At 35.7% G+C, this 26783-nt stretch overlaps 1 protein-coding gene across 4 annotated transcripts in view; it reads right to left on the minus strand.

Moving 5' to 3' along the window:
- CERKL (ceramide kinase like) overlaps positions 1–26783 on the minus strand; it is a 127680-nt gene that overhangs the window by 16343 nt on the left and 84554 nt on the right. For 3 of the 4 annotated variants that reach the window (XR_002516183.2, XM_003907681.4, XM_021923762.2), the window contains exons 3-10: positions 26141–26272; positions 18565–18628; positions 11056–11198; positions 3934–4008; positions 3005–3182; positions 2868–2927; positions 2108–2133; positions 1904–2012 (exon numbers count right to left, since the gene is read on the minus strand). Coding sequence is in view for 3 of the 4 variants with exons in the window: in XM_003907681.4 (XP_003907730.2) it covers positions 1904–2012; positions 2108–2133; positions 2868–2927; positions 3005–3182; positions 3934–4008; positions 11056–11198; positions 18565–18628; positions 26141–26272 (787 nt within the window). In the remaining variant the exon portion in view is untranslated. Of the gene's footprint in view, positions 1–1126; positions 1567–1871; positions 2013–2107; positions 2134–2867; positions 2928–3004; positions 3183–3933; positions 4009–11055; positions 11199–18564; positions 18629–26140; positions 26273–26783 lie in introns of those variants that run through there. The other variant, XM_031651390.1, reaches the window with a different exon arrangement.

The following is a 26783-nucleotide window of genomic DNA, read 5'->3' on the forward strand; positions in this document are numbered from 1 at the left end:
GCAGAAAGTGAAATCTCCTGTTCAATCATCCTGAATCATCAGAAGCTACATCTCTGAAAAAATCTCTGGTCAAATGAGTTTTGATCGAAAGGCCTTTGCAAAGATGGCATGTTGTGATTATAAACCACAGAAGAAATCTCTAATTAGTCATCCTTCTCTGAAAAATTCATCAATACTGATTAAGCCTGGAAAGTCAGCAGTGGAATTCTAGTCAAGCTGAACATTTACGGAGTGGCTTTGAAGGAGCTATGAATCAATTGCTCCCAGAAGAGGTCTACCCTCCCAAGAAGGTCCTTGAACAAGCAGGGTTAGATAAACATTGTCTCAAGTCCTGCCAAACATAGCTCCTTGGTCAGCTAGCCATGTCTTCAAGTTTAGTCAGGGAAACTACATTACAAAAGCACACAGCTATCTAGGATTTCTGAGGGTGTGGGGGAAAACCACCAGGGTCAATTTCTAAATCACACAAGGTTCAAAATACTCCTTTCAAGTTTTAGCACTAGATGTAATTAATGAGGACCCTGCCATCTGGGTTTTCAATATCCAAGTTTGAAGTTTTTCTGTTTTCTTCTCTAACTTTGAATATTTCCCTGTTTATTGGCTATATTTCACAACACACATGATCCTTTCTCCTACGCTCTACAGGATTGGATTTAGGAAAGAAATATTTTCAGCCCCATAATGGACAGCTGCTTAAGAAGAATGTGCAAGAGAAGGAATGTCTATATCCTATGGATAAAAAGGTATATATAAGACGTCTCACATTTCATTCCATTGCAAATGTGGGCAGGAGATTGATATGCACTACTATTCACATTAAATAGAACTGAAATGTTTCTTTTGACTAAAGGTATCTGATATGGTTTGGTTCTGTGTTCCCACCCAAATCTCATCTTGTAGCTCCCATAATTCCCATGTGTTGTGGGAGGGACGTGGTGGGAGATAATTGAATCAAGGGGTGGGTCTTTCCTGTGCTGTTCTCATGGTAATGAATAAGTCTCATGAGATCTGATGGTTTTAAAAATAGGAATTTCCCTGCACAAGCTCTCTTGTCTGCTGCCATGTGAGATGTGCCTTTCATCTTCCACCATGATTGTGGGGCCTCCCCAGCAACGTGGAACTGTAAGCCCATCAAACCTCTTTCTTTTGTAAATTACCTAGTCTCGGGTATGTCTTTATCAGCAGCATGAAAACAGACTAATACAGTATCAAATATACATATATGTGATTTTTCATGCTAAGGATGTTTATGTTTGCATTAAAGTTGGAAAGCAAAGACATTCACAAGAAATATCAGCATTTAATATAATGTTCTCCACAACTAAATGAATAAATCAAGCAAAGTAGGCATAAAATTATATCAATGAAACTTAGGAAATATTTTAGCCTCAGTGACCTTACATAGTCAATGATTATCTGATAATTATTCTAGTTCAACAATTGTTCTCAACCTACTGTGATGACAAATCCCTTAGACTCTAATATACAAAGATAAACTACCAGTTAAGTTTCTAGCTATCCAACAGTTAATTGGATATCCTGGAAAAAAAATGGTCTATAAGAAATGTATCGCCGGGCGCGGTGGCTCAAGCCTGTAATCCCAGCACTTTGGGAGGCCGAGACGGGCGGATCACGAGGTCAGGAGATCAAGACCATCCTGGCTAACACAGTGAAACCCCATCTCTACTAAAAATACAAAAAACTAGCCGGGCGAGGTGGTGGGCGCCTGTAGTCCCAGCTACTCGGGAGGCTGAGACAGGAGAATGGCGTAAACCCGGGAGGCGGAGCTTGCAGTGAGCCAAGATCGCGCCACTGCACTCCAGCCTGGGCGACAGAGCGAGACTCCGCCTCAAAAAAAAAAAAAAAGAAATGTATCAACAATTCAATAAAAATGCTTACTAACCTGGTATTAGGTGCCAAGCCTCTAGGTGCCACTGAACACAGGCAAGGAATTGCCATAATGCTGACATTCAAGAACTGACCCTGGATCATTTGCCATTGATCATTACAGTCTAAAGGTAATGAGAGTGGTTGGTTATTTTCCCTCACCAGAGCAAAATGTCAACAGAACCTGGCACAGTTCTCAAGGAGATACTTTTGTACTCACCAGATTTGGGAGATCCCTGTGCCCTCCTAAAAGAAAGAAAAAACAAAGATATAAAACAGGTAATGCGCGCACGCACACACACACACACACAAATCGATTAAATATGAGAAAATTAGTGAACTCTTCATTACATATGTTACTTTCTTTGATTAGATAGTAAGTAAAAACGTGTACAATTTTGTTGCTGCCAACATAATATGTTGATTCATTTAAAGATAAACTAGTATTATAAGGAACAATAATTTACTATTTCTTTAAAGTCTATAACCCTTCTTTAGTATGGCTTTAATATTTATATTACACACTAGACCAAAATTATCATGAGGGACAAAACTATGTGTTTTGTTCATGTTTTGATGCATTGTTGTATTCAAAGTGCCTGGCATATAATAGGCACTCAATAAATAGCAAAAGAAAAGGGAAAAGGAAAGAAAGGGAAAAAGGAAAAGAAGGAAATGAAAAAGGAAAAAAAAATGAAAGAAAAGGGAAAGAAAAGGGAAAGGAAGGGAAAAAGAGAAGGGAAGGAGGGAGGGAGGGACAGAGCGGGAAGGAAGGGAGAAAAGAAAGAAGGAAGAAGAGAAAAAGGCTGAGCAAGTGGTTGTTTGCTTACTAGGACCTGTAAGAGTCTGTGATTCTATATTCTTTACTACTGTGTTAGAAAAATAACCAAAGATCCTAAGTCTGATCAATTGTTTGTCAGAATGTTTTATGCTTTAAAGAAAGATACAGGTTATCTGTATTACATTGAGTTTTTACCTACCTTTCTTGCACATCATCAGAGCTGTTAAATGGTAAAAATGATATTTCACAGTCTTCTGCCCTAAAATATAATGAAATTTGTTATTAACAGTCATTGAACCTGGGATACAAAATTATTGGTTTAAGAAAAAGACTTACTTAAGTTTTGCCAGTGCCTTAACAACAGCAAAATCTCTCCGTTGGTTAGGGGACATCCATCGATATTTTTCTGCCAGAGCCAAAGTTCTTCCACCAAAGCCAAACATGGCTGAGAACCCAAAGCGAAGAAGCTTGCCAGCGGTGCTGAAGGTGCAGACATCGACCAGCTGTACATGCCCTTGAATATTATATTAAATATTAGTCAGTGAGTATAGGACTTGTATCAAAACAGCAAATATAAGAGAGCATATTTATTGGCTTATAGGAGAATATCTCAAGGTACAGTAGACCATGAACATCCTTACTTTCTCTTCAGTTCCCTTTATCTATAACTACAACAATTACCCTTTTTAACTTGTTCAGGTGCTAGTGAAGAAACACAGAGTACTAAATTTTTCAGCTTATTGCTATTTCTATGAAACATGGTCAAAGAAAAGTAGATGGGCAAGGTAAACTTAGATTTAGCAGTAGTTTGGTATTACATACACCTGAGCTTATATGCTTTCTACTAATTGGGATAATAAAATATCTATATACACTGGCTGAAATTTTTTTTCTGGTATGTTTTTCATTAATAACATAATCCTAGTCCTAGAGTCTTGGTACAGTCCTACAACAGTGTTGGATATACTTAAGGAGTATGCATTAATTTTCTTCATCTGGTATAAAATTATTTTGAGCACACTACATTCTTTTTCTATAGAGATTATAGTAAAACTTAGTTTACTGCTCTTTACAAAGCAAGTATTTTGAAAAGACAGGCAGTCCACATAGTGAAGCACTACTTTTTTATCTTTTAGTCAAACATTTCTCTACTTTGAGAGACAAAGAACCTGCCTTTCCTTAAAGTCTGATGGAAATAAGATAGCCTTCCTTATATAAATCAAAATTTCCTTATAAAATGTGAACTGCTTTGGAAGAATTCTTACCCATTATAATGTGCAACGTTGCAGTTATCACATGAGGAACTCCATGAAGAGAATGTGCCAGTACATTGGTAGATCCTGCCAAAGCAATTTTAAAACATGCACTATCAGGGTAGAATGTGTTCAATTAACATTTGCTCTTACTTTATATAGATGTCATTCTGCAATGTTCAGATGAAAAATAAATGAGAATTTATAAAATCAGAAAAGTTAATGTGAATATTAGAAGTTCTTATTCACACTATAGACGCACATCAAATGTCTACACAATTATTTGAATATTTAAATTACTTAGGAATTTAAAAATAGTTTATAGTAAGCGCTTACAGCTTTTTTGATCACGAATGTCTATTTTCTACTTCCCAAATGCTAGCTATATCAAAGCCCACTCCATCCAACCTTAATGAATGGGTTTTTAGCTTCAATGCCAAAATAAGGATCAACAGCAAAAGGATGCCTCTGGGGAGCAGAGACAAATGCATACATAAATAAAAGAGAAAATAATCCAAATAATAACTCAGAAAAATAAAATAACTACAAGCTACAAAAAATATGGTCTAAATACATTTAATGAGTCTTAGAGGTAAGCTCTTAGCCAAATGAGAATCCCCTGTTATCTCACAAATGTCTCCTACACTGAAGAAAATGTTTAATTCCATTGTATTTTCCGTGTATGAAGATTTGTATTTGAAACATTATGATTTCTGATTTTCGTGATTATTAGAATTTAAGACACACCTGGATTTTCCCCACCAGTCCACAGAGGCAAAGAGCTCCCCAAGTCAGGCCCCTTTAATGTTTATGTGTGACTGAAATCTGAGATACAGGGGACAATACCAGCCAGCCCCTCCCATTCCCAGGAGGCTAAAGAGAATTTAAAATTATTAAGAACAGAATAAATGAAGCTACAATTTTTCTTGAATTAAAGGATATAACAAGTCCAGTAATAGCCAAGAGCTGTGAAAGCATGGATGTGGTGTGTTCCGGTTATCAAGGCAAAGACCAGTCCTCTGGATTTTGCTAATCAGAAGCATTTCTATGTGATCATACATAATTGCTTCCATTTGTGTTACTTTGAACTGATATGTACTTGGGTTACTAAATTGGAGAAGCTGAGGCAGCTTAGCCATTATCAACCAAGAGGTCATTAAAATCATAATTTTTTAGGTAACTATCTAAGAATAAACATATTTAATTATTAATAATAAATAAGCACAATTACTTTTAGTAATACCAATGCAAAGAAAAGTGTATTGTAATGAACTGGCAAACTGGTTCCAACTGATTCACCAAAAGGCAAGTTATGCTGTGACCCTTGTTACTCAAAATACGGCCTACTGTCAAGCAGGAATGACAATACTTGAGTGCTTATTAAAATGACTTGCAGGAGTTGAGAAACAATGTCTTGTACCTCAAGAAGACAATAATGCCCATTCTCACCACTCTCATTAAAATAGTACTAGAAGTTCTAGCCAGAGCAATTAGGCAAGAGAAAGAAAGAAAAGGCTTCCAAATCATAAAAAGGCTCCATGAATGGTCAGAGCTAATAAACAAACTCAGTTAAGTTGCAGGACACAAAATCAACATACAAAAATCAGTAGCATTTCTGTACACTTACAACTATCGGAAAAAGAAATCAAGAAAACTATCTCTGCACAGCAAAAGAAACTATCATCAGAGTGAATAGCCTACAAAATGGGAGAAAAATTGTGCAATGTACCCATCTGACAAAGGTCTAACATCCAGAATCTATAAGGAACTTAAACATATTTACAAGAAAAAAACAAGTCCATCAAAAAGTGGGCAAAGGATAGGAACACTTTTCAAAAGAAGACATTTACGTGGCCAATAAACATATATATATGTATTTTTTAAAAAGCTAAATATCACTGATCATCAGAGAAATGCAAATCAAAACCACAATGACCATCTCATACCAGTCAGAATGGCAATTATTAAAAAGTCAGGAAACAATAGATGCTGGCAAGGCTGTGGAGAAACAGGAAGACTTTTACACTGTTGGTGTAATGAGATATCTGGGGGTTGGAACTCAAGTCTAAACATAAAAGTTTTATACATCTTATACACATAGCTTAAAGATAATTTTACATAATATTTAAAATATTTTTCTATATGAAACAAAGGTTTGACTGTACTTTGACTGCTACCCATCACATGAGGTGTGGAATTTTACAGTTGTGACATCATACTGACACTCAAAAATTTCTAATGTTGTAGCATTTTGGATTTTAGGCCTTCAGATTAGGGACAATCAGCTTGTTTATATACACAATGGAATACTATTTGGCATTAAAGAGGTCCTGTCATTTACAACACACGGATGAACCTGGAGGGCATTATGAAATGAGACAAACACAGAAAGACAAATACCACATGATCTTACTTTTATGTAGAATCTGAAAAACTTAAACTCATAAAAGCAAACAGTGAAATGGTGGTTACTGGGGCTAATGGGTGGGAAGGATTGGGGAGATACTGGTCAAGGATATAAACTTTCAGTTAAAAGGAATAAATTCAAGAAATCTGTTATACAACTTGGTGACTATAGTTGATACGATTAGGCTTTGTGTCCCTACCCAAATCTCATCTTGAATTTTAATCCCCATAATCCCCACATGTCAAGGGAGAGACCAGGTAGGAGTAACTGAATCATGGGGGCGGTTTCCCCCATGCTGTTCTTGTAATAGTGAGTTTTCATGAGATCTGATGGTTTTATAAGGGACTCTTCCCCACTTCACTCAGCATTTCTCCTTTCTGCCACCTTGTGAAGAATGTGCCTTGCTTCTTCCTTTGCCTTCCGCCATGGTTGTAAGTTTCCTGCGGCCTCCCCAGTCATGCTGAACTGTGAGTCAATTAAACCTCTTTCGTTTACAAATTACCCAGTCTTGGGTACCTCCTTATAGCAGCGTGAGAACAGGCTAAAACAATAGTTAAGTAACAATGCATTATATACTTGGAAATTTCTAAGAGAGATTTTAAGTGTTCTCAATGTAAAATCAGTATGTGATCATTATATCAATTTTATGCATGTTTATCTTTATTTAGCCATTTCACAATGTATACATGTTTCAAAACATCACATTGTACATAATATATATATATAATTTTTGTCCATTTAAAAATAAGGATAATGGGTATTAAAACAGTAATAGAAGTATGAATGAAAGTAAACAAATATTTTTAAAATGTTGCCTCTCAGGCCCCATTCTAGACACACTGAATCAGAGTCTGCAATTTATTAGATCCCCAGGTGGTTTGTATGCACAGTGACTTGGTGAGAAACTTCTCTGGAATGCATAGTCCAAGCAGCATCATTACCTGGGAGCTTGTTAAAAACGTACATTCCTGGGTTCTACCTGCAACTCATGGAATCAGAATGTGTTTGGAGGAGGGAGGACCTAGATATCTGTTTTAGCAAGTTCACAAGGTGAGTCTATGGACCCTAAGTTTTGAAAACAAGTAGTGTAGAAACCTGTTACTCAGTGGATCTTTATCCAGGCCTTGCCAATGATCTTGTGGCCCTCTACAGCCTGCCCTTTGACCATCCAATTGCTAATAAATCTGGAATGGATTGAGAGAAAAGGAGGAAACAAGTCAATCCATTGTGCTTCCCAATCAGATTTGTGGTAAAGGTTTTGGAGGAGGCCACATAATTAGAGTGAGATATTTAGGATTATCGATGGATCATAGTACTCCATGAAACACATTTCCTCCATTACCATGGTTAATTAGGAGTAGACCATAAAAGCATTCCTCTAGAAAGGCTATTAAAAAACATAATGTAATGTCATGTGCAATAGAGAATGACACATATCATGACTTAAGAAAATATAGACCATTTATTCCCTGTGAGTTTGAAGTATGCTGAGTATGCCCAAGTACAAATTTTCTTTAGAATGCTAGAGATGGCTTTAAAAATTGTTCATGTCTTCTCAGGTTTTGCAACTTTCCTCTAAATTCTGTAGAAGCTGGCAGTGATAACGGACATGACTAGAAGTCAGAAAATTATTTTAGTCATTGACTACTCATTAATCTGAACCTCAGTCTTTAAATGTGGTTTTTGACACTCTGAAGAAAAAAGGAAAGTTTATGAGAAAGTATATGTAAGATTGCAAAATGATAGCTTGTTACATATTTTGTTGGGATAATCTGAAAGATGGATTACATTTTGTTTCAGGAAACTGTACTCTATTTGAAAAGATGTCTACATGCCAAAAGAACATGCTGCTCACATAAATAACAATGGTGTAAGTTTAATGTTCTCACAAAAGCTATAAATGTTCTACTTCAAGGTAAACATTTTAATTAGCCTGAAAGTTATTTTTCTTAACACTACCAGAAACTTTGCCCACCACTCCCTCCCGAGAGCTGCTAAAATGTTCCAAATACAAAAAATAAGGACAGAAGTAGCAGTTCATGTAAAGAATTACTGATGAAATACCAGAGAGAAACTACAGAGGTGAAAAAAAAAAAATTGTCCTTGGAAGTGCAAGCACTTCTGCAGAACAATTAACTTAATTAACCAGACACCATGAATATTCATAAGGCTGTTAATGTCTCCCACATCCAAACAGATAAATGTGATGTAATGACTTCCTAGTCAAGCATATCTAAAATTCTCATGAAAACGGCACCTACACTTTGGTTCTTTGCCTGAAATATCATAGAAATTAACAGTCCCTCGGCAATATTTTATTCTCCTCAAATTAATTGGAAAGCATGAATTTATTTATGCAAACTCTATAGGAATATATGGTTCACAGCCATCAGTATGTGGATTGAGCCTTGTTTTACAACAACTGGATTGCTTTTTTATTTTTATGTCCTCTCAGGCTTTTTTCTCCATTCCCCTTCCCCCTTTAATCAGATTCTCTCAGTATAGTTCCTTAGTACCAGTTCCCATAGCAACAAACACCATTCCTAATGGCCAGCAGTTCAAATACAGGCTTCCCCACATCTGATCCATTTGAGTCTGACCATAATTCAGTGGCTTAGTCTGTTGGCTCAGTGGATTAATTTACTAAACACTCTCCCTCTGGGTGTCTCTCTCCAGGAGGCAAATGGCTTCAAAGGCACACTGTCTCCTCATGTTCAGCTTGAAAATTTCCTGCCTTGTTCTTGTTCCCATTCTCTATCAAAAGCCCTGACTAGGCATAGAGTCCTCATATTAAACATATCCCATACATGACTTTCCCCTCCTATTAGACAGAATTAGAATGCTAGAACTCCTATACAATGACCAGAGTTTTGGCAGCATACTGTGTCTTCTAAACAAGACATGTTAAAATGGCATTACTACAAATATCCAAAGAATACATAAAATGCTCCCCAACTCAGAAATACTCTTAAAAATTATAATAGTGATAAAACTCAATGCTATTCCTTTATAAAATCTGAATTACATACTAAAAACATAAGAATAACCACCAGTTTTTATAGCCAACCACCAAATTTATGTCAAATGCATACCTGTAGGGACACCCATCTTTCTATTTCTGATGTATGGCAGTCAATGAATGACCTCAGGAATTTAAGTACTAATGAAGTGTCCTAAGCACATCCACTTTGCATGGAGGGAAATGGTGGAAAGTTTCCACCATTATAGTCAGAACTACTAAAGTAAAATAAAAAGGTCAAGAAATAAAATGTCATGAAAAGATGGCCCAAAATGCATCATTTTTCTCTCTGAGTCAAAATTTTCTTGTTGTCTTCTACTTAGAAACCATTTTAGGTTTTCCTATATACTCTAGAATTATCAGATTATCTCTGAATCTCTCTCTTCTTCTAAATTCTGACTTTTCTGAAAGACTTTACACTCTAAAAGGGCATTTGAATATCTTATTCTCTGTCAACTTATCAACAATACTAAGTATACTAAAATCCACACTAAATGAATAAAGTTATCAAAATACGAATTTTTCAACCATGTGCATTATTTTCTATAATCAGAGTGGAAAATATTCTGCTTTTTTTTAGTGATAATGTATGACTTTTTAAAATGAATAATTTCCTTCACTATCATTTATTTAAATTATTTGGAATGAGTGACTGTGTAATACAATCAGTTTTTGAATGATGTTTTCGTCTTTTCTGGATCACAGTGTTGCTCTAACGGTTCTCCCTGTCTCTGACCTCTACTTTCTCCTGCCCCCATCCTCTAATCATTCCACACAGTGAGGCAAAATGAATCCTTGAACAAGCTCCAATCAGGTTGCCCCCTTGCTCTGAAACATCCCATTATTCCCTACTGCTGATGAAATACAATTCAGAGCCCTTACTGTGGCATGCAGGAGCCTCCATGGTTGGGCCTATTTTGATACCATTATCTTCCATTGAATGGCCTTTTCACTATTCCTCAAACACTCCTGGGTTTTGCCTTTGCTTTATTACTTCTGCAGCCAAGAAAATAAATCATTCTTACCTTTTCAGGCCAGCTCCAACCCATTTTAAGGCCTAATCCAAGTATCATTTACTATATAAAGTTTTCTTTACATGCATTCACTTAATAGGCTTCACTGAGCATCACTGTGGCATAGTCTATTCTAGATGCTGAAAAATGGCAGTGAGTAGAAAGATTAAAAAGCCTTGCCATTAAGAATCTCACCCTTCCAAACCTTATCCTCCTTCCAGTCACAAGTAATTTTGGCATTCTCAAGGTTATCTGGTTATACTTCAGTTATGCAAGTTACCATATTCACCTCATATGGAATTGTAAGAAGCTAGACTGGAGGGGCCCTGTTTTGAAACTTCCTGCTTCGTACTGTGTAATCATTAGATCTTTTTATGGGAAGGGAGAATAATAACCATTCCATATACTGATGGTTTATCTATATTAAACCCTTTTTTAATCCAAAGGTTAGTACTGCAATAACCTTGTAATAAAGTGAGTAATATATCTGTGATCCCTATTCTATAGAGTAGAAAAATAAGGCTCAAAGAGATTAAATGACTTGTAAAAAGTCTCACACTTGCTAGTGGGGACGCCAGAAGTCTGGATCTTTCAAAGTCCGTTCATTAATTCTGTGTTGTGCTGTCTAGGTTAGCAAATAAGAAAGGAAAAGAGGGAGAAGGGTCAGTTTAATGAATCTGTAACCACTCCCTTGCCTGCTGGTATTAAGCCAAGTGGAAGCTGTGCTCTGACAGGAATCAGGATTCGGTCTGTTTCCATCCCAGCATTCTTCTGAGCTCTCAGAAGCAAAGCATGGGCTACTTCGCTAGCAGATCCATCTCCACCAACACAGACAACACTAGAAAAATATAAATTAAGCAAAGAAGGCAAAACTTCAATATGATTGGTAATAATTCATGAAATCTAGACTTCAAAATAGTTTACTAATTTGTAGTCTATGTGCATGACTGCTCACATGTACCTTCAAACATGTTAATATGTGTCAATGGGTAAGACACAAATGCTACACAGTTATGTCTACTTCACAAATATAATAACTACATAATTCCCCATAGACAAAATAGCTTTAAGTGTGTTAAGAGATATGAAAACATTTGAACATGTTAACTCACATCTGACCAGCGTTTTGCTCTGCTAACATCCAAAATCATATCATTTTCATTTTTTGTTAATAATACTGTCATCTGCAATCCATTTAACTAACACCAGCTAAAGTCATAAAATCCTGCTAATTCTCAATAAAGCTCTGAAAAGACAGATAGCAATAAAAATCATGTAGAATATGAAGCTTTAAGAAACTGCTAATTATCATTAGCATATGGGTGTAGTAATTACAAGCCTGACCTGAATTTCATCTCCTTGATATTAGTGCTATATGGTACTTCTAGATTTAATATTATTAGTCTTTGATCCTAGATAGTACTACTAGTATAGTTTTTAAAACTTTATGTTAAGTAGACTATGGGAGTGGAATCCATGAAAGTAACACATAAGATACTAGAAATTCGTTTCACAATCATTTGTGTTCAAAGGATGCAAAATATTTTTATGTATCAAAATGTCGCCAATTTACCCAATGGAAAGTGAATTTTTGCCTCAGTGAAAGCACATGTCACAACTCAAGCACTACAAGGGCCCAGCAGGAATGGAAGAGTAGGCTCAATCCAAAGGTGCAGCCTCTTCTTCACTGTGGCCCACTCACATCATGTGGGAGGCCTAATGGAACCAGATCAGGTTTTTCTAGAGAAGCCAGAGATTCTGATTTAAGGCTGCATCTCCTAATTTGTAAATACTAGCACCTAGCATTCAATATATTTAAAAACATTGTATTTCAGATGAAACTGCCTATGGGCCACAGTCAGCAGTAGTTATTGGTTCTCTAAGTTTAGGAAGCTCTGGAGGGTGGCAACCGGAGGCTGAAAGTGTCTTTTCAGTCCGTTCCCACCATCTTCCTCTCAGCCATCTATTCCCTCTAGTCCCCATCTTCCGCATCCCACTAGCTCCACATAGCCTGGGCAATCCAAGTCGACTCTGGTTAGAAGACTCAAGATATGATCCAGGTCATGTTTGATTAGGTCTGTTTTCTTCTTATGTCTAAACTGATTCCAGAGGTTTGCAATGCGACCACCTAGTCAGAGAAAAAGGATATTTACTAAGGACAAACTATATATCAGGTAATATGTTTACTAATTTCTATTATATCCTCAGAAGTCTGCAAAATAGGCAACAGCCTCATCTTTATAAATGAAAAAACCAAGCTTTTATTTGAAATTTACCTGATTTTGAAAATCTCCATGAGATTTCTAATCTATGAACTTAAATGTAACACTTGATCCCTGGCTGTCTAAATGTTGACATATGGGTGTGACCACAAAGACTATGTGAAATCATACCCCAAAAAATCTAATTTAGCACCAAAGAACTCGACCCTTATATACATAGGATGTGAACACTTAACTCCTAGAATCTTACATACAGTTATAGCATCAAGCATATGTTAACATATTACTAGAGTTATTAGAGGTGGCCTCCCTATGAGCATGTTCTGAAACATCTGAAATTTTGCCCTAATACATTCTATGTTAAATCTTTTGAAACTAATACAAATGACAATTATAACAATAAAGAAATATTTAGTGAATAATTACTACATATATATATATATATATATCAGACATTTTCCTAAGCATTCTCCATGTATTAACTCATTTAAGTGGAAAAATAACTAAGCAATAGGTACTATTGCCCTCAATTTACAGATTAGGAAACTAAGACATAGAAAGATTAAGTAAACTTTTTCAAGATTGTACCACTAGTAAGTAAGAGAACAGGGATTTGAAATAAGACAATTTGGCCTTAGAAACTGAAATATTATTCAATATATTAGATACCTTTTGTATATATGAAACCTAATAAAAACAGCCTTATGAGAATTTTGTTATTTTGAAAAACAGTTTACCAGTAGAACTAATGTGAAATTAAGTGAGTTAGAAAAAAAAATATTTATTTATGTTAACAACTATTCAGTCATTAAGATCATGTTCATGTACAGTGACTCAACCTAGGAAATAAGTTTTGTAAAACAAACATAAAATTCTAAGCCCTCCAACTAACTGAATGGACCCTCCCCTCTTGGCCACAAAGATCCCAAAGAAAATCTGAAAAACTAGTTCAGGTCATAATAGGAAGGGAGGTTAGATATGCCTCCTTATACCCTCTTGTCTTTTGGAGTTTAGGTGCAACTGACCAGCACTGACATTAAGATATAGATTATAGGCCAGGCGTGGTGGCTCACGCATGTAAGCCCAGCACTTTGGGAGGCCGAGGAGGGTGGATCACCAGGTCAGAGTTCAAGATCATCCTGGCCAACATGGTGAAACCCCATCTCTACTAAAGATACAAAAAATTGGCTGAGCATGGTGGTGCATGCCTGTAATCCCAGCTACTCAGGAGGCTGGGGCAGGAGAATCGCTTGAACCTGGGAGACAGAGGTTGCACTGAGCCGAGATTGCACCACTGCACTCCAGCCTGGGTGACAGGGTGAGACTTCATCTCAAAAAAAAAAAAAAAAAAAAAAAAAAAGTAGATCATAAGACTGACAAAACAGACTTTGTAGCAATAAGATCCCCAACTCCAACCTGACTCTGGTATAGCATTAAATAACAAATAGCAGGCCCTAGAGGAAATCAAAGCATTTTACCCCAAAATGTATTTTGTTGACATATTTTGAAATGGCCCTGCAAAGCCATAATTTGCAGGAGAAATTTGCATTCTATAGAGAATCTCCTTCCCTTTCCAGGTCTTTTCCTGATCCATGAGAGATTTAACTAAGAGTTTGATACCCTTTAAGGTCTGATAAGAGATACTGACCATCTATTATCTCTGAAGCCTGATATATGGAAGCTTCATCTATATAATAAGAACCTGTGATTCCACAATTCCGTTTATCTTTATTTTTATAATTTCTTATTTTATTTATTTATTTTGACATGGAGTCTCACTCTGTTGCCCAGGATGGAGAACAATGGTGTAATCTCAGCTCACTGCTACCTCTGCCTCCTGGGTTCAAGTGATCCTCCTGCTTCAGCCTCCTGAGTAGCTGAGACTACAGGCACATGCCATCACACCCGGCTAATTTTCGTATTTTTAGTAGAAACAGGGTTTTGCCATGTTGGCCAGACTGATCTCAAACTCCTGACCTCAGGTGATCTCCCCTCTTCGGCCTCCTAAAGCGCTAGGATTACAGGTGTGAGCCATTGCACCCAGCCTACACCACTCTGTTTATCTTAACTCAAGAATTTCTTTCTGATGACTTCTAATCTTTCAGCAAAGCTTATCAACCAACTGACAATCAGAAAATCATTGAATTCACCTGTGAGCTGCCCTTCACCATCAGCTCCATGATGTCCACCTCTCTGGGCCAAATCAATGTATACCACCCTACATTTATTGATTTATGTCTTTGGCTATAACTTCTGTATCCCTAAAATGTATAAAACCAACTTGTAACCGAACTACTGTGGGCACATGTTCTCAGGACCCCCTGGGGCTGTCATAGGCCGTGGTCACTCATATTTGACTCAAAATAAACCTCTTTAAATACTTTACAGTTTGGCTTTTTTCATCAACAGCTTCTTACAAAAATACCACAAGAGTCCAAATACTACAAGAAAGGCAAAAAGCAAAATATTCAATCATTTATGTGAGTTAATCACACTTGTGCCACTCTAAAACCTAAACCTTCGAGTAACTCATTCTTTGCATGTGACAAATGTTTTTCCATGTGACAAATCTTGTTTTTAAAATAAGTAAACTCCTTGCCGTGGACTCCAAACAGAATGATTCTGTCTAGAAAAGAACCACTGGGTGATAATATATCCTTTTTTAAAGAGTGATAAAGATTTTTTTAATGAATGTTTTTATACTTATCTATGAACCCATCATCTATGAAATGTTCAATATATTATTGTAGTTTTGATTCACAGTTTTTTTCTTTCTGGAAAAGGGTTTTTTTTTTTTGTTTTTGTTTTTTACCTTACTAAGTAATACAGATATGTTCAATCTGATAAAAAGTCAATATAATCCAAATAATGTCTAGATCATTATGGGTCTAATTAATGGTGAAATGAACAAGAGAAAAATAACTCAACAATTTTTTAAAAAATTGTGAAACAAATAATAGCAAGGAATTCATATATTTACAATTGCATAAAATCTACAGATTTTTAAAACTATACTCACACTTACAAATGCAAGTATTACTGCTTCAAGTCTATGTAACTGGTATTCTTTTATTTTCCTTCATAAAACTTCCTACTCCTGCCTGGTAAAATAGGGAGCAATATAGAATCTTCAGCTCTTACAAGGTTTAACAGTGGATCTGAGAGTGTTTCCTAGGACACACTGCAGTGGAGAACCAGCTGTGGTAAGTGCTGATACACTGTTCTGTTGGGTTTAGAAATGTCACAAGATGTCTCATAGAAACATATGGAACTCATTAAAAAAAAAAAAAAAAACTCCAAAATCTTAGCAAATAGCATTTCTTCAACATTACTTACCAAATCATTTTGCTTTACTAAATACTATACATAGAATCTTTTTTGGCTCTTAACTTCCTCAGCCTGTATCTAGAAACCAAACTGCTAGGTGATTTCCTAATCACTCCCTATGAATAGCTCCACTAGTGTGAGACGGAGGTACTTCAGGCTAAAGTTCTTAAAGGAATGTGAATCTGTCTCTCATCAAAATGTCATAGCATTTTGGGGTTAACCTTCTCTCATCTCTGTACCTCTTCTATAAATTTCCCCCAAAATTTTCCTTTAGCCACTCTTTAGAACAGGTTCAGGAACAGAAAACTCACCAATGTAGAATATTCTATTTTCAAACAATTTTACTTGCAAGAGAATTGTTCCTTTGAAGTACCTGAAGAAACTGTTTCTATTATTCTCCTCATATATCTGTCTATATAATTCTAAGTACAGTGACTTACAATTGCCATTTTATTAAGACAATTACTCCAACTACCATATCAGCTTCTACTGGGAAAACTGAACCCACAAAAATAAATAAGCTATTGAAAGTGGTCCCCAACCTTTTCGGCACCAAGGACCTTTTTTTGTGGGAAGATAGTTTTTCCATGGACTGGCGGGTGGGGTGGGGTGGGAGAGGTTTGGTTGCAGGATGAAACTGTTCCACCTCAGATCACCAAGCATTAGATTCTTATCAAAAGCATGCAACCTAGATCCCTCGCATTCCCAGTTATATCCCTTGCATGCCCATTTCACAATAGGGCTCGCACTCCTACGGGAATCCAATGCTCCTGCTGACCTGACAGGAGGCGGAGCTCAGGTGGAAATGGTCCCTCTTCTGCCACTCCTCCTGCTGTGCCCCCCAGTTCCTAAAAGGCCACTGCCTGATATTAGTCTGCAGCCTGGGAGTTGGGGACCCCTGATCTAAAGAATCTTAGAACACAGAAGATGACTTTCAGTAGAAATTTTAAATTATTGTAAGTCTGAAATAAATCAGCATGCCCTAGAGTTTAGAAACACTTACATAATTCAAATAACGGTTAGGCCAAACTATTTGGTTTGTAAGATGTAAGTAATAACTGAAAAATCTATATATCTTTTAGCTCTACACTGAAAAACAACAACACTTGCCATGAAAAATAAATAAGGATTAAATATGTTCAGGTAAAGAGAAAAATATTACTATACTACACTTCAGCAATAGTCTTTCTTCATTCTGAAAAGTTATTTTCATCCCTTTAGCCAGTACAAATACCAGTAAAACATATTGATAGATACTGCATTCAGCAGAACATTTTGTAATGCTGCTGTGTAAGACCAAGTTTAATATCTGTGATATCTTCATTCTCATTCTTGATCTAATCAAGTTTGAAAGCAGGGACTCATTTGCAATGCCGCTACCTTCATGTACTCATGAGGCCTAGTGAGGGACTATGCAGCATATTCAAATAGGTAGTTGGTGGGCATGATTCCCCCAAGGACTTTTCTTAAATTGTATACTTATAAGACAATGTTCTAAATGACGCCTATTAATGTTTTTGTTTACCTCTAAGTATAAAGTTCTGAAGTAATCTCTTACCCCATATTTTTCATTCCCAATGCTTATACAGTATTGCTATCTAGATTTACTTCCCTCAATTAGATTCCTTTTGGAAAAATCATGTTTTACCACATTTTCTTTCTCAACAGCTATTGTTTTCTCCTCATCCAAAAAATAAATAAATAAGCATTTCTGAAAAACAGCCCTGCCAATACTTGATTTTGATTGCATCGCTTCCCTCCCCAACACATTCAAATCATTCTTTGGGAAAGTTAATGCCTTTCACTTTGGTGAAAGGACAGATCTAACTCCCTTTCCTGACCTTATGGGTCTTTGCCCCTGCCCGCTGCCCGCTGCCCGTCCCCATGTAACACAAATAATTCACACACTTGTCAACTTTTTAAATTCTCAAATATCTACTCATGTAAAAAACATCTTCCCTAAAAGAATATGATACGTTTTAGTCTTACACATCAATCCAACACTTTAGCAAATTTTAAAAACCTAATTTTTAAAAATCTCAATTTAATTTATATCACTTGCCTTGGTTCTAATGTTTACATGCCAGTGAACAATCTCTATACACTTCAATGTATTGCAAACAATGGTTTCCAATGCCCACTGTGAATAACATACCTATATTGTAGTCACTACATTATGAGATAATTAAAATTCTTTCTTATTCTTTCTGAAAATAATGTATTTATTTACTTGTATTTATAAAATATCTTCCTTCAATCTATCACAAATTAACCAATGGGTAGCTATTAAACCTATCAACTAATTTGTAAAAGAGGATCATCATATAGTTATGCCATGTGACCAGTATAACATCTCCCATCAGTACTTTTCTAGATACATGGTAAAAGCCAATAATTAGAGATGCAAATGGACCCACATTAATAAGTATAGGGTAGTACACTGTCATTTCCCAGTATTTATAATTAGATTCCTCTCTTTGCTTTCCTATGCCAGATCCTGAGAGATGACATATTATCATTAATTATTATGAACAAGATAAAGCCAGAGTACATACATTACAAATATTTTTAAATGTTAGTTCCAAATACGTGGCTAAAACTACTGAAGGCATTTAATACATAAATGACATGATATATATTAATAATATAACCTACCCATCAAATCCCTGGAGTTCACATTCCTTAAGCAGTGACAGGGCGTGCCCTTCATATTCCATTACTGTTAAAAAAAAACACACACACATAGACAAAGTGAAAGTTTTAAACAATGATCTACACTTTTTAACTTGTTCTGGTAAAATAATATAATAAACATATAGTCGAGTCATAAAGCAACAATTATTCTTGAATATTTATATTTTAATCATGGGCAAGAGGACTAAGTGTTAGTGGCCTGATGTGTTTTATAGCTTTATGTAAAAGAAGGTCATATATTTGTTTCAACTACATAAGTCATTTGGGAATATCCCACGCATAGTGGTTACAGAATTTATCCTGGTGCCTGTTTAGTATTCTCTAAATAAGACACATGTCCCTTAAATCAGAGGCTTAGGAGGAGCAGTATTTTGAAAATAAAGCATATTAGCTGGCATCAAACAGTCAATGTCAAATCAGTTTGGCAACCTTACATGAATAAATTAGTCGAAAGGTTAGTGTAAGACTTACAAACCAGAAGAATGTGTACTGGAACTGTTAGACTAAAAAGAGGAAGAGTTGGATGTGAAAATACAAAGTAAAGCCAACACCAATTATAGGAGACCCAGACCCAAGAAGGAGGGTGGCACACTGGCCCACCAGAGCTCAGACCCTCCGAGGAAATGAATCTGTCACTCCATATCTCTGTCTCCACAGTCACTGATGCCCTATGCAGTATTGTAAATGCCAGTGAAGACAGGATAAACGGGCACACTGCAGATGGCACCAAGCATCACAACCACATTTAGCATTTTCCAGGGCAGCTCTGCCAGAAGAGACAGCCCAGCTGTATCCACCCATCAAAGATTTCTGCTGACTGACATGACATTGCAGATGGATTTTTTGTGTAAGAATGTGTGTCATTATATGCAAGATTACATTAATCTTTCATGCCTGTCTGTCCCTGGTGCCAGCATGGTTCAAGCTTTTCCTACAATGTTTTTAGATATTGTTAAAAATTATTAGTCTTGGTGTCTCAAAGAATCATTCTGTATCCAGCAGTGTTACATTGTAATTCTCCCATAGCTTATTCAAAATGTCATTAACACTCACATGAATAAAACCTCGCTATATTAAATTCTAATCAGAAGAAAGCCATAATAAAACTACATAAAAATATTAATATTAATAAAGTTGAAAGGTTATCATAGAGGATGTGTGCTGATCATTCATTTATAACTACAGCAAGTAGTTACAACCTTAAAATGCAAAATAAAACATCTCACATATACACATTAAAAATAATTAAGAATATTATGAAAAAATATTTATGCTAAGAATCAGTTTACCAAGCCTTACTTTTATACAAAAGCTTACACTGGTAAAGTTTTCCAAATCCAATAATGAGCTTTAGAACTATGTTATTATTAAATGCTATTTTTACTTTTTTAAATTTGTGATAGTGTTTTGATATTGTGGATGGAATTTGATTATACACTAATGCAACCTGTCTGAAAACAGCAATGTTTTAAGTAACATTGTAAAAGTTCAATAAAATCAAAGATCTGGAACAGAGAAAATGAAAAGAACCTGACTATCCACATTTATAAACTATATTAGCAAAATGAACAAAATGAATAGTCTTTGGCCTCAGGAATTTGCATTCTGGAGATAGATAATATACGCTAATTAAATGATGAATTGTAATATGAAGTAATAGGTGGTTATAAAAAACAATGTTAGGCAAAAGGATAAAGAGTGATCTGGATTGCTATTTAGATATAGTAGAAAGGACCAAATATGTATTTAGACAGGCTATTGTGGGCCCTGGAATCAGTGACAGCCAGATTCAAATCATCCCCCTCCAAACAAACATAAGGAGAGGATTACCAGACAAATGTAATTTCAAAAAATGTAACCTAGCCTCTTCTTCAATCTATTTGCCTTTTCCTATGAGATTGCCAACCTGTGTTCTCTCTAAATAGGAGATGAGAAGTCTGCACAGTTTACAGGTTTTTGAACACAGTTCTCACTGCTGGGAATGTCCCCCTCCCCTTTTCGGTGCAAATGTAACTTCAGGAACACAAGAGAAAGTCTTAAGGTTGATACTGAATGTTGATGAGAAAATCAGCTGAAATAAAATCAGGTGAGATTTGATTTGGACATAAATATTTCTTGGTTTGGTGATAAAATTCTAGTGCAGGATATGATACTGAAATGTCATTTCCTGTCCTGTAGGTACTTCAAACTTAATAAGCTCAAAAGAAAATCCATTATGTAAACCTTCAAATATATTCTCTCTCAAATATATTGTTCTTTTTGTGTTCCATCATCTACTCCAAGACAGGAAAATGACTTCTTTCTATATTGTCCCTTTCCTCCACTCTCCAGAACCACTCCATGACCAAGGACAGTTGTTTCTGTCTTTAAATTATGCCACAGCATTCCTCCATTTCTCCCAGCTAATTCCCTAGATCTGATCACTAAATGTCTTTCATGTGTAGACAAGTTAAGTATCTGTAACCGGAAAATCTAAAATCCAAAATGCTTCAACATCTAAAACTTTTGGAGCACTGACATGACATTCAAAGTAAAGGCTCACTGGAGCATTTTCAATTTCAGATTTTCAAATTAGGGATGCTGAACTGGTTAAGTATAATGCAAATATTCCAAAAGCTAAAAACATCCTAAATCTGAAACAGTTCTGGTCCCATGCCTTTCAGATAAGAGATACTCCACCTGTACTACAATAGCCTTTTATCCTATCTCCCTCAAACCTCTCCCCAACTCTAGCCAGAATAACCATTTTCAGACACATATTTAATCATATCACTTTTTTGTATATACTCCATTAATGAGTCTTCATTGTCCCCAGGTATAAAGTTCCAACTTCCTAACTCACATCTGAATGTTGGGAACAGGATTGGCCATATATACCCATAATTATTTAAGAGGTAATACAAAGAATCTTTTACACAGAATTATCTTTCTCTCTAGCTAGATATGATGCATGAACATTTACTTTTCAGATTTTTCATTAAAATGCAGGTAAAATTGGAAGGAGTGATGTCTCAGGCTACTGGAATCTTTTGTGACACAGTTTCATTAGATGGCCTAGCTTTCTGCTGGGTGAGATTTAGAATGGCAAGAGGCATTTCCAAGAAATGGAAGGCTTCAAGTAGAGCCAAAAGCAGCCACAGAAACACTACAAAGAGACTTGTTAACAGTCATGTTAGAAGCGTGAGTTTAGGAGAAGGAAGAGGAAAATGATAACAAACACCACTTTCTTGACACCTCTGCCCAGGAGGTAAAATTATCTGGTGACTAGGCACTCCCAAGAGCCCTGAGTTGGCACAGATCAAGGTTTCCTTCAGATAAATGTCTTTGACTATGATAATGATAATGACCGTGATAAAGTCTAGCAGCTCTGTTAATGCAAAAAAGTAACTGAAGGCAATGAAAGTACCTATCATGAATAAGAGATGAGGGACAGACAGGGTATCTGTCTTCAAATATCTCAATGACTCTTATACAATAGATGGGGCACATTGATTTCATATTACTACAAAAGATAACATTAACTCTAGTAGACAAAAATTACAAAGAGGCAAATGTCAGCTCACAAGTTCTCACTTTGTACAGTTTATGCCTAGCACGAAGGTACTTGGCCAACAGGAATGATGAATTTGGAATCTAACAAATGACCCTAGGCTGAATCTAGTGACCTTGGGCTGAATATTTTTGAAATATGAATATTTTGAAAGTATGAAATACTTTCATACTATGCATACTATATGCATACTAAATGCATTATGCATACTAAAATGGTTTTATAAGCAAAGGATGAATTAGCCTGGAAGAAAGGGCAACTTTTTGTAAGTTAGCACAGAGGAAGTGCCTTTTCTAATCTGCCCAAAGGTACAGTAACTCTGAACATTCATAAATGACGAGTTAATGGGTGCAGCACACCAACACGGCACATGTATACATATGTAACAAACCTGTATGTTGTGCGCATGTACCCTAGAACATAAAGTATAATTTAAAAAAAAGAATGTCAAACAGTACTGTCCAGTAACAACATACTCTGCCTCTAGTGTAGGTGGCCAAGCCAAAGTTGAGCGCCATACATCTGTGCTCCACCCACAAGGAAAAAATTGAACCATATGGCCTCAAAAGTTCTTATCAGTCTGATTTCTCTGCTGCCTTAACTTTTTCACTCTATTGTTCTATGCATTATCCTATGGATCTCTGATCCTCAAAATATCTCTCACACCTTTAATGGTACAATCTCTAAAACCTGCTTTGTTTTAGAAGCAAGAGAAATGATACCATATGCCAGCGTGGGCTTATAGTTCATACTCTTCTTTGATTTGTGTATGAATAGGTAATTGGGAAAAAATAATTCTTCCCAGGTTCTCTCAGAAGTTTTTCTGATGCAATTAGATAAGATGCTACATTGGTGGTTGTAGCAGAGTGGGGATGCAACTTTAGCACAAATATTTTGAAACATGCTGATCTATATTCAGAAGTAGTTAGGATTCTGGCACAACCCAAGCTGAAAGAAGTATATTTTTATTAATGTGGTAAGATCCATTTTTAAAATAAATTTATGAAAAAATTATAATACCTTATTGTGTATATATCTAGCTGTAATTGTTCATATTATACTTCATATTTATATAGCACTATTTCCTAATGAACTCATCATATAGGGTTTATTTTGTAATTCCAATTCCATTTGGATTCACCCATGCACACAAGGATACATTACAACAATGTCCCACTGGACATGTAGAAGATATGTCCTCTTTCTGCTTTACTCTTCCATATGCTTCTTTTTTTCAAATAAAATACAAATTCAATCTTACTATGACATAATTTTTGAAACTGAAACAGTATTATGACCATCTTTCTGTAGTATAATATACAAAGTTTCAAATATATTATTTCAACCACAAAAATAACACTGTAAGATAGGCAGAAAGACTAAAACTTTTCAAATATTCAGGTTTATTCAAGAAATATTTTTTCATAAATACTGAGCCAATATGCATACTAAAATGGTTTTATAAGTGAAGGATGTAATTTTATAAATTTGCCTGTAGGAGGAGTGTTAGGCAGCTAATAATTAGCCATTCGGCCTAAATGTAAGTAAATTCTAAATTTGCTTTATGGAATATTCTATTGTTTTATTTTTAAATATGGTACTTAGTAATATTTACAAATTTAGAGAACAAAATTCTAGACATAATATTTTTGTCTCCAATACAAGAAAGAAGGAAAGCACATTTAGATGATTTCCTCTGCCTTAGTTCAGGCTTTGTATACCAGTTTTCTTGTCTCCAATCTCTTTTTCTCTTCCTTTTAAATTTTAATTCTGCTGGTGGAGTCATCTTGCCAAATCAGATTGCAACGCTATGATAAAAAAAAAAATTTTACACCAACTGTGGATCAATACATGATGAGTAAACTGCTGAGTGCAGCATTAGGATTCATTCATAACCTGGAATTACATCTCCTGTAGTATACATTGTTGAGAGCTTTCCTAGAAGTCATTTTGCCCTTTCTTATCCCTAACAGAATCCAGATTCAATTGAGGCATTTCAGCCATCAGGAAAAGGGGATCTGCCCTCAGCCCCTGGGAAGAGTCTTGATGGTTAAATAAATGATTATTCCAGATTGACTGCAGTAATACAGTATCTGTACCCAAACTGAAAAAAGGAAATTTTAATTCATCTTCAGGATTAAAGCATGTTGGGTCTCTCTCGCACACATATGCACACCTCTCCCCATCCCACTGGATATTAATAAGAAAGGATCAAATCCACTGGCAGCTATTTTATGATGATAGGATAAGATTTCAGATAATGTCAAAACTGAGGAAAGTAGAGCAAAGTTATGGCACAAACTCTCAAGACGTGTAGGTGTAACACACCCAGACTCTCTCTCTCACACATACACACATACTCTCTCTCTCTCCCCCGCCCCACTTTTACAGTACATGCCTGTTAGCCTGACTTCCTTCCCTCATTTTTTGTCTCCCTCTTAAAAACTGCCTAGTTCAAATGCTTTTCTTGAACCTTCCGATCAAAATCTCACCTCTGAGACATTAAAGTTATTTTATGTATACCCCAGCTATAATGATTTTAAGTATCTCTTTGAATCCCTAATAACATAGAAAGTCATCCAACTGCTGATCTTGCATCCTGCACAATGCTGAACACAGAGCAAGCATACAATGAGATTCCTGAAGTGAATGCTATATAGCAATATCCATGTCAAGCTTGCTTTGTAGTATTCACATGTAAAAGCAACGACACAAAATAGTCATTTAGTATGCCAACATGTTTATTCAACTTTTAATTGTCTCACCCTAATACAAATCTCAAACTTTTCCTTCAGCCCATCTTTGGAAATCTTCAAAAGAAAGAAAACATAAATCTGAATCTTCTCTTTTACTTGTAAATCACCTCTAAATAAGCCAAAGGTCACAAACATGAAAGTTAATTTCTTCACTATAACTTTATTTTAATTCAAAAATTCCCCTTGAGTTTTCATGGTAGTTTCTCTTGAACCTCTATAATTGTAAACACACTTCATGGGGGCTGAACTTCCTACAAAACTTGCTTTTTTTTTTTTTTTTTGGAACTTTCTTCTACCTCAATCCACCAAATCACTAGGTGTAGCCTTCAATGACATTATTTACGTCTTGAAACCTATCTCCTTTGTTTACACCTGAGTAAGGCCACATCACTGTGAATCCCTTCCTTAGGAATTTATAACTGGGACTAGGAAATTCCAATTGCACTCTGGGCTTGTCCCCTGAGTAGGCTTATTTTATAATATTTTTTATTAATTACAATTTATTGCAAATTTCCACTGTTAGTGAAGCCACATAGAAATAAAGTTAGGAAAGTTGTGATTCTCCATAGCATCGACTCTTCTACTCAGTTCCCCACCATACAAAAATAAGTCTTAAAGAAATAAAGAAATGTGGCCACCAAATTCAAAAAATCAAAAAGGATATTACTAATCATGTAATAATTTTAGCATTAACAAGTTTCTATTTTCCTTGGCACAAACCTAAGTACACTTCTTAGTTTAGACAACAAATTTAAACTTCTAGCCTCTCTAAATTCATCTATTAATAAAACCAGCAGTTCAGTGCTTAGTTTTGACCTAACCAGCAGGGGTCAGAATCAGAACGAAAACAACCCGAGGAAGAATTCTATGGAACGACATCAACTATATAAGCGAGCAAAAAATCAATTGCTTGCCTAACTGCAAAATTAACATGTAAATAGCAAACATCTCAATGAAGATGTAAACAAGTATATAGCTTCCTTTAGAATTATATCTAACAATTGTTTACATCTGAAAAAAAAAATCTGAAAAGTTCTAAAGAGAAAATATTAACATTCTAATAAAAATAATTAAATTGTAACCCTCAAGCTGGCTCCAGTAGGTAATGAAGACATAAAAATGCTGTAGATATTACAAGTAGTTTCCCAAGTTTGCATTAAGAACAAATTCAGGTTATCTTGCTTTTGTACATTTTTGTAAATGGTGAAATTATATTCTGAAAATTACTTACCTGTTACATCAGTTTTTATTCCTGCAAGCTTCAACAGAGGTTCAACCTTCTCATAATAAACCTGGGTAGCTTCTTTTTTGTGACTTTCGGGGTTAAGGAGTATTTTTAATGACTTTGGTCTGTTTGGAAAGCCTAAGAAGAAATTTTAAAGACAACGTTGTAAAGTCCTTGTCAGCATTTTTTTCTTTCCCTTTAAAATGACACACAAGTCTGTTAGAATGTGATATGCATTTAAATAGTATTTGCTATTTTTATTTGAAATTATTGCAAGAGAATTCTGAATATAACTTTATTTTAAAACACTTACATTTTTCCTAGCTGTGAAATAGGTATATCCCTCTTAAAATAAATCATGAGTTAGAACAATACATTTATTTTATGAAGATGCAAAAAAGAGAGGCAACTTTGTGAATATTAGGCAGTGCATATGTGTATTTACCAAACCACAATATATCAAGTGTTCTTTTAGCATTTGTTTCTGGAAAAAAGCAATGGACTGTAACAAATAGAAGGGTACATTTCCTCTCCTTGGCTAAATGTGCTCATTATTGGAATTGGGCACCCCAGTGACCCCGGGGCTACCAACGCCTGACCTACTGATGAGTCCAGTGCAGAATAGAGGAAGCAGGGATGGGTCAGTGTC

Source organism: Papio anubis, chromosome 10, assembly GCF_008728515.1.
Source record: "Papio anubis isolate 15944 chromosome 10, Panubis1.0, whole genome shotgun sequence".
In the NCBI taxonomy this organism is placed as follows: Eukaryota; Metazoa; Chordata; class Mammalia; order Primates; family Cercopithecidae; genus Papio; species Papio anubis.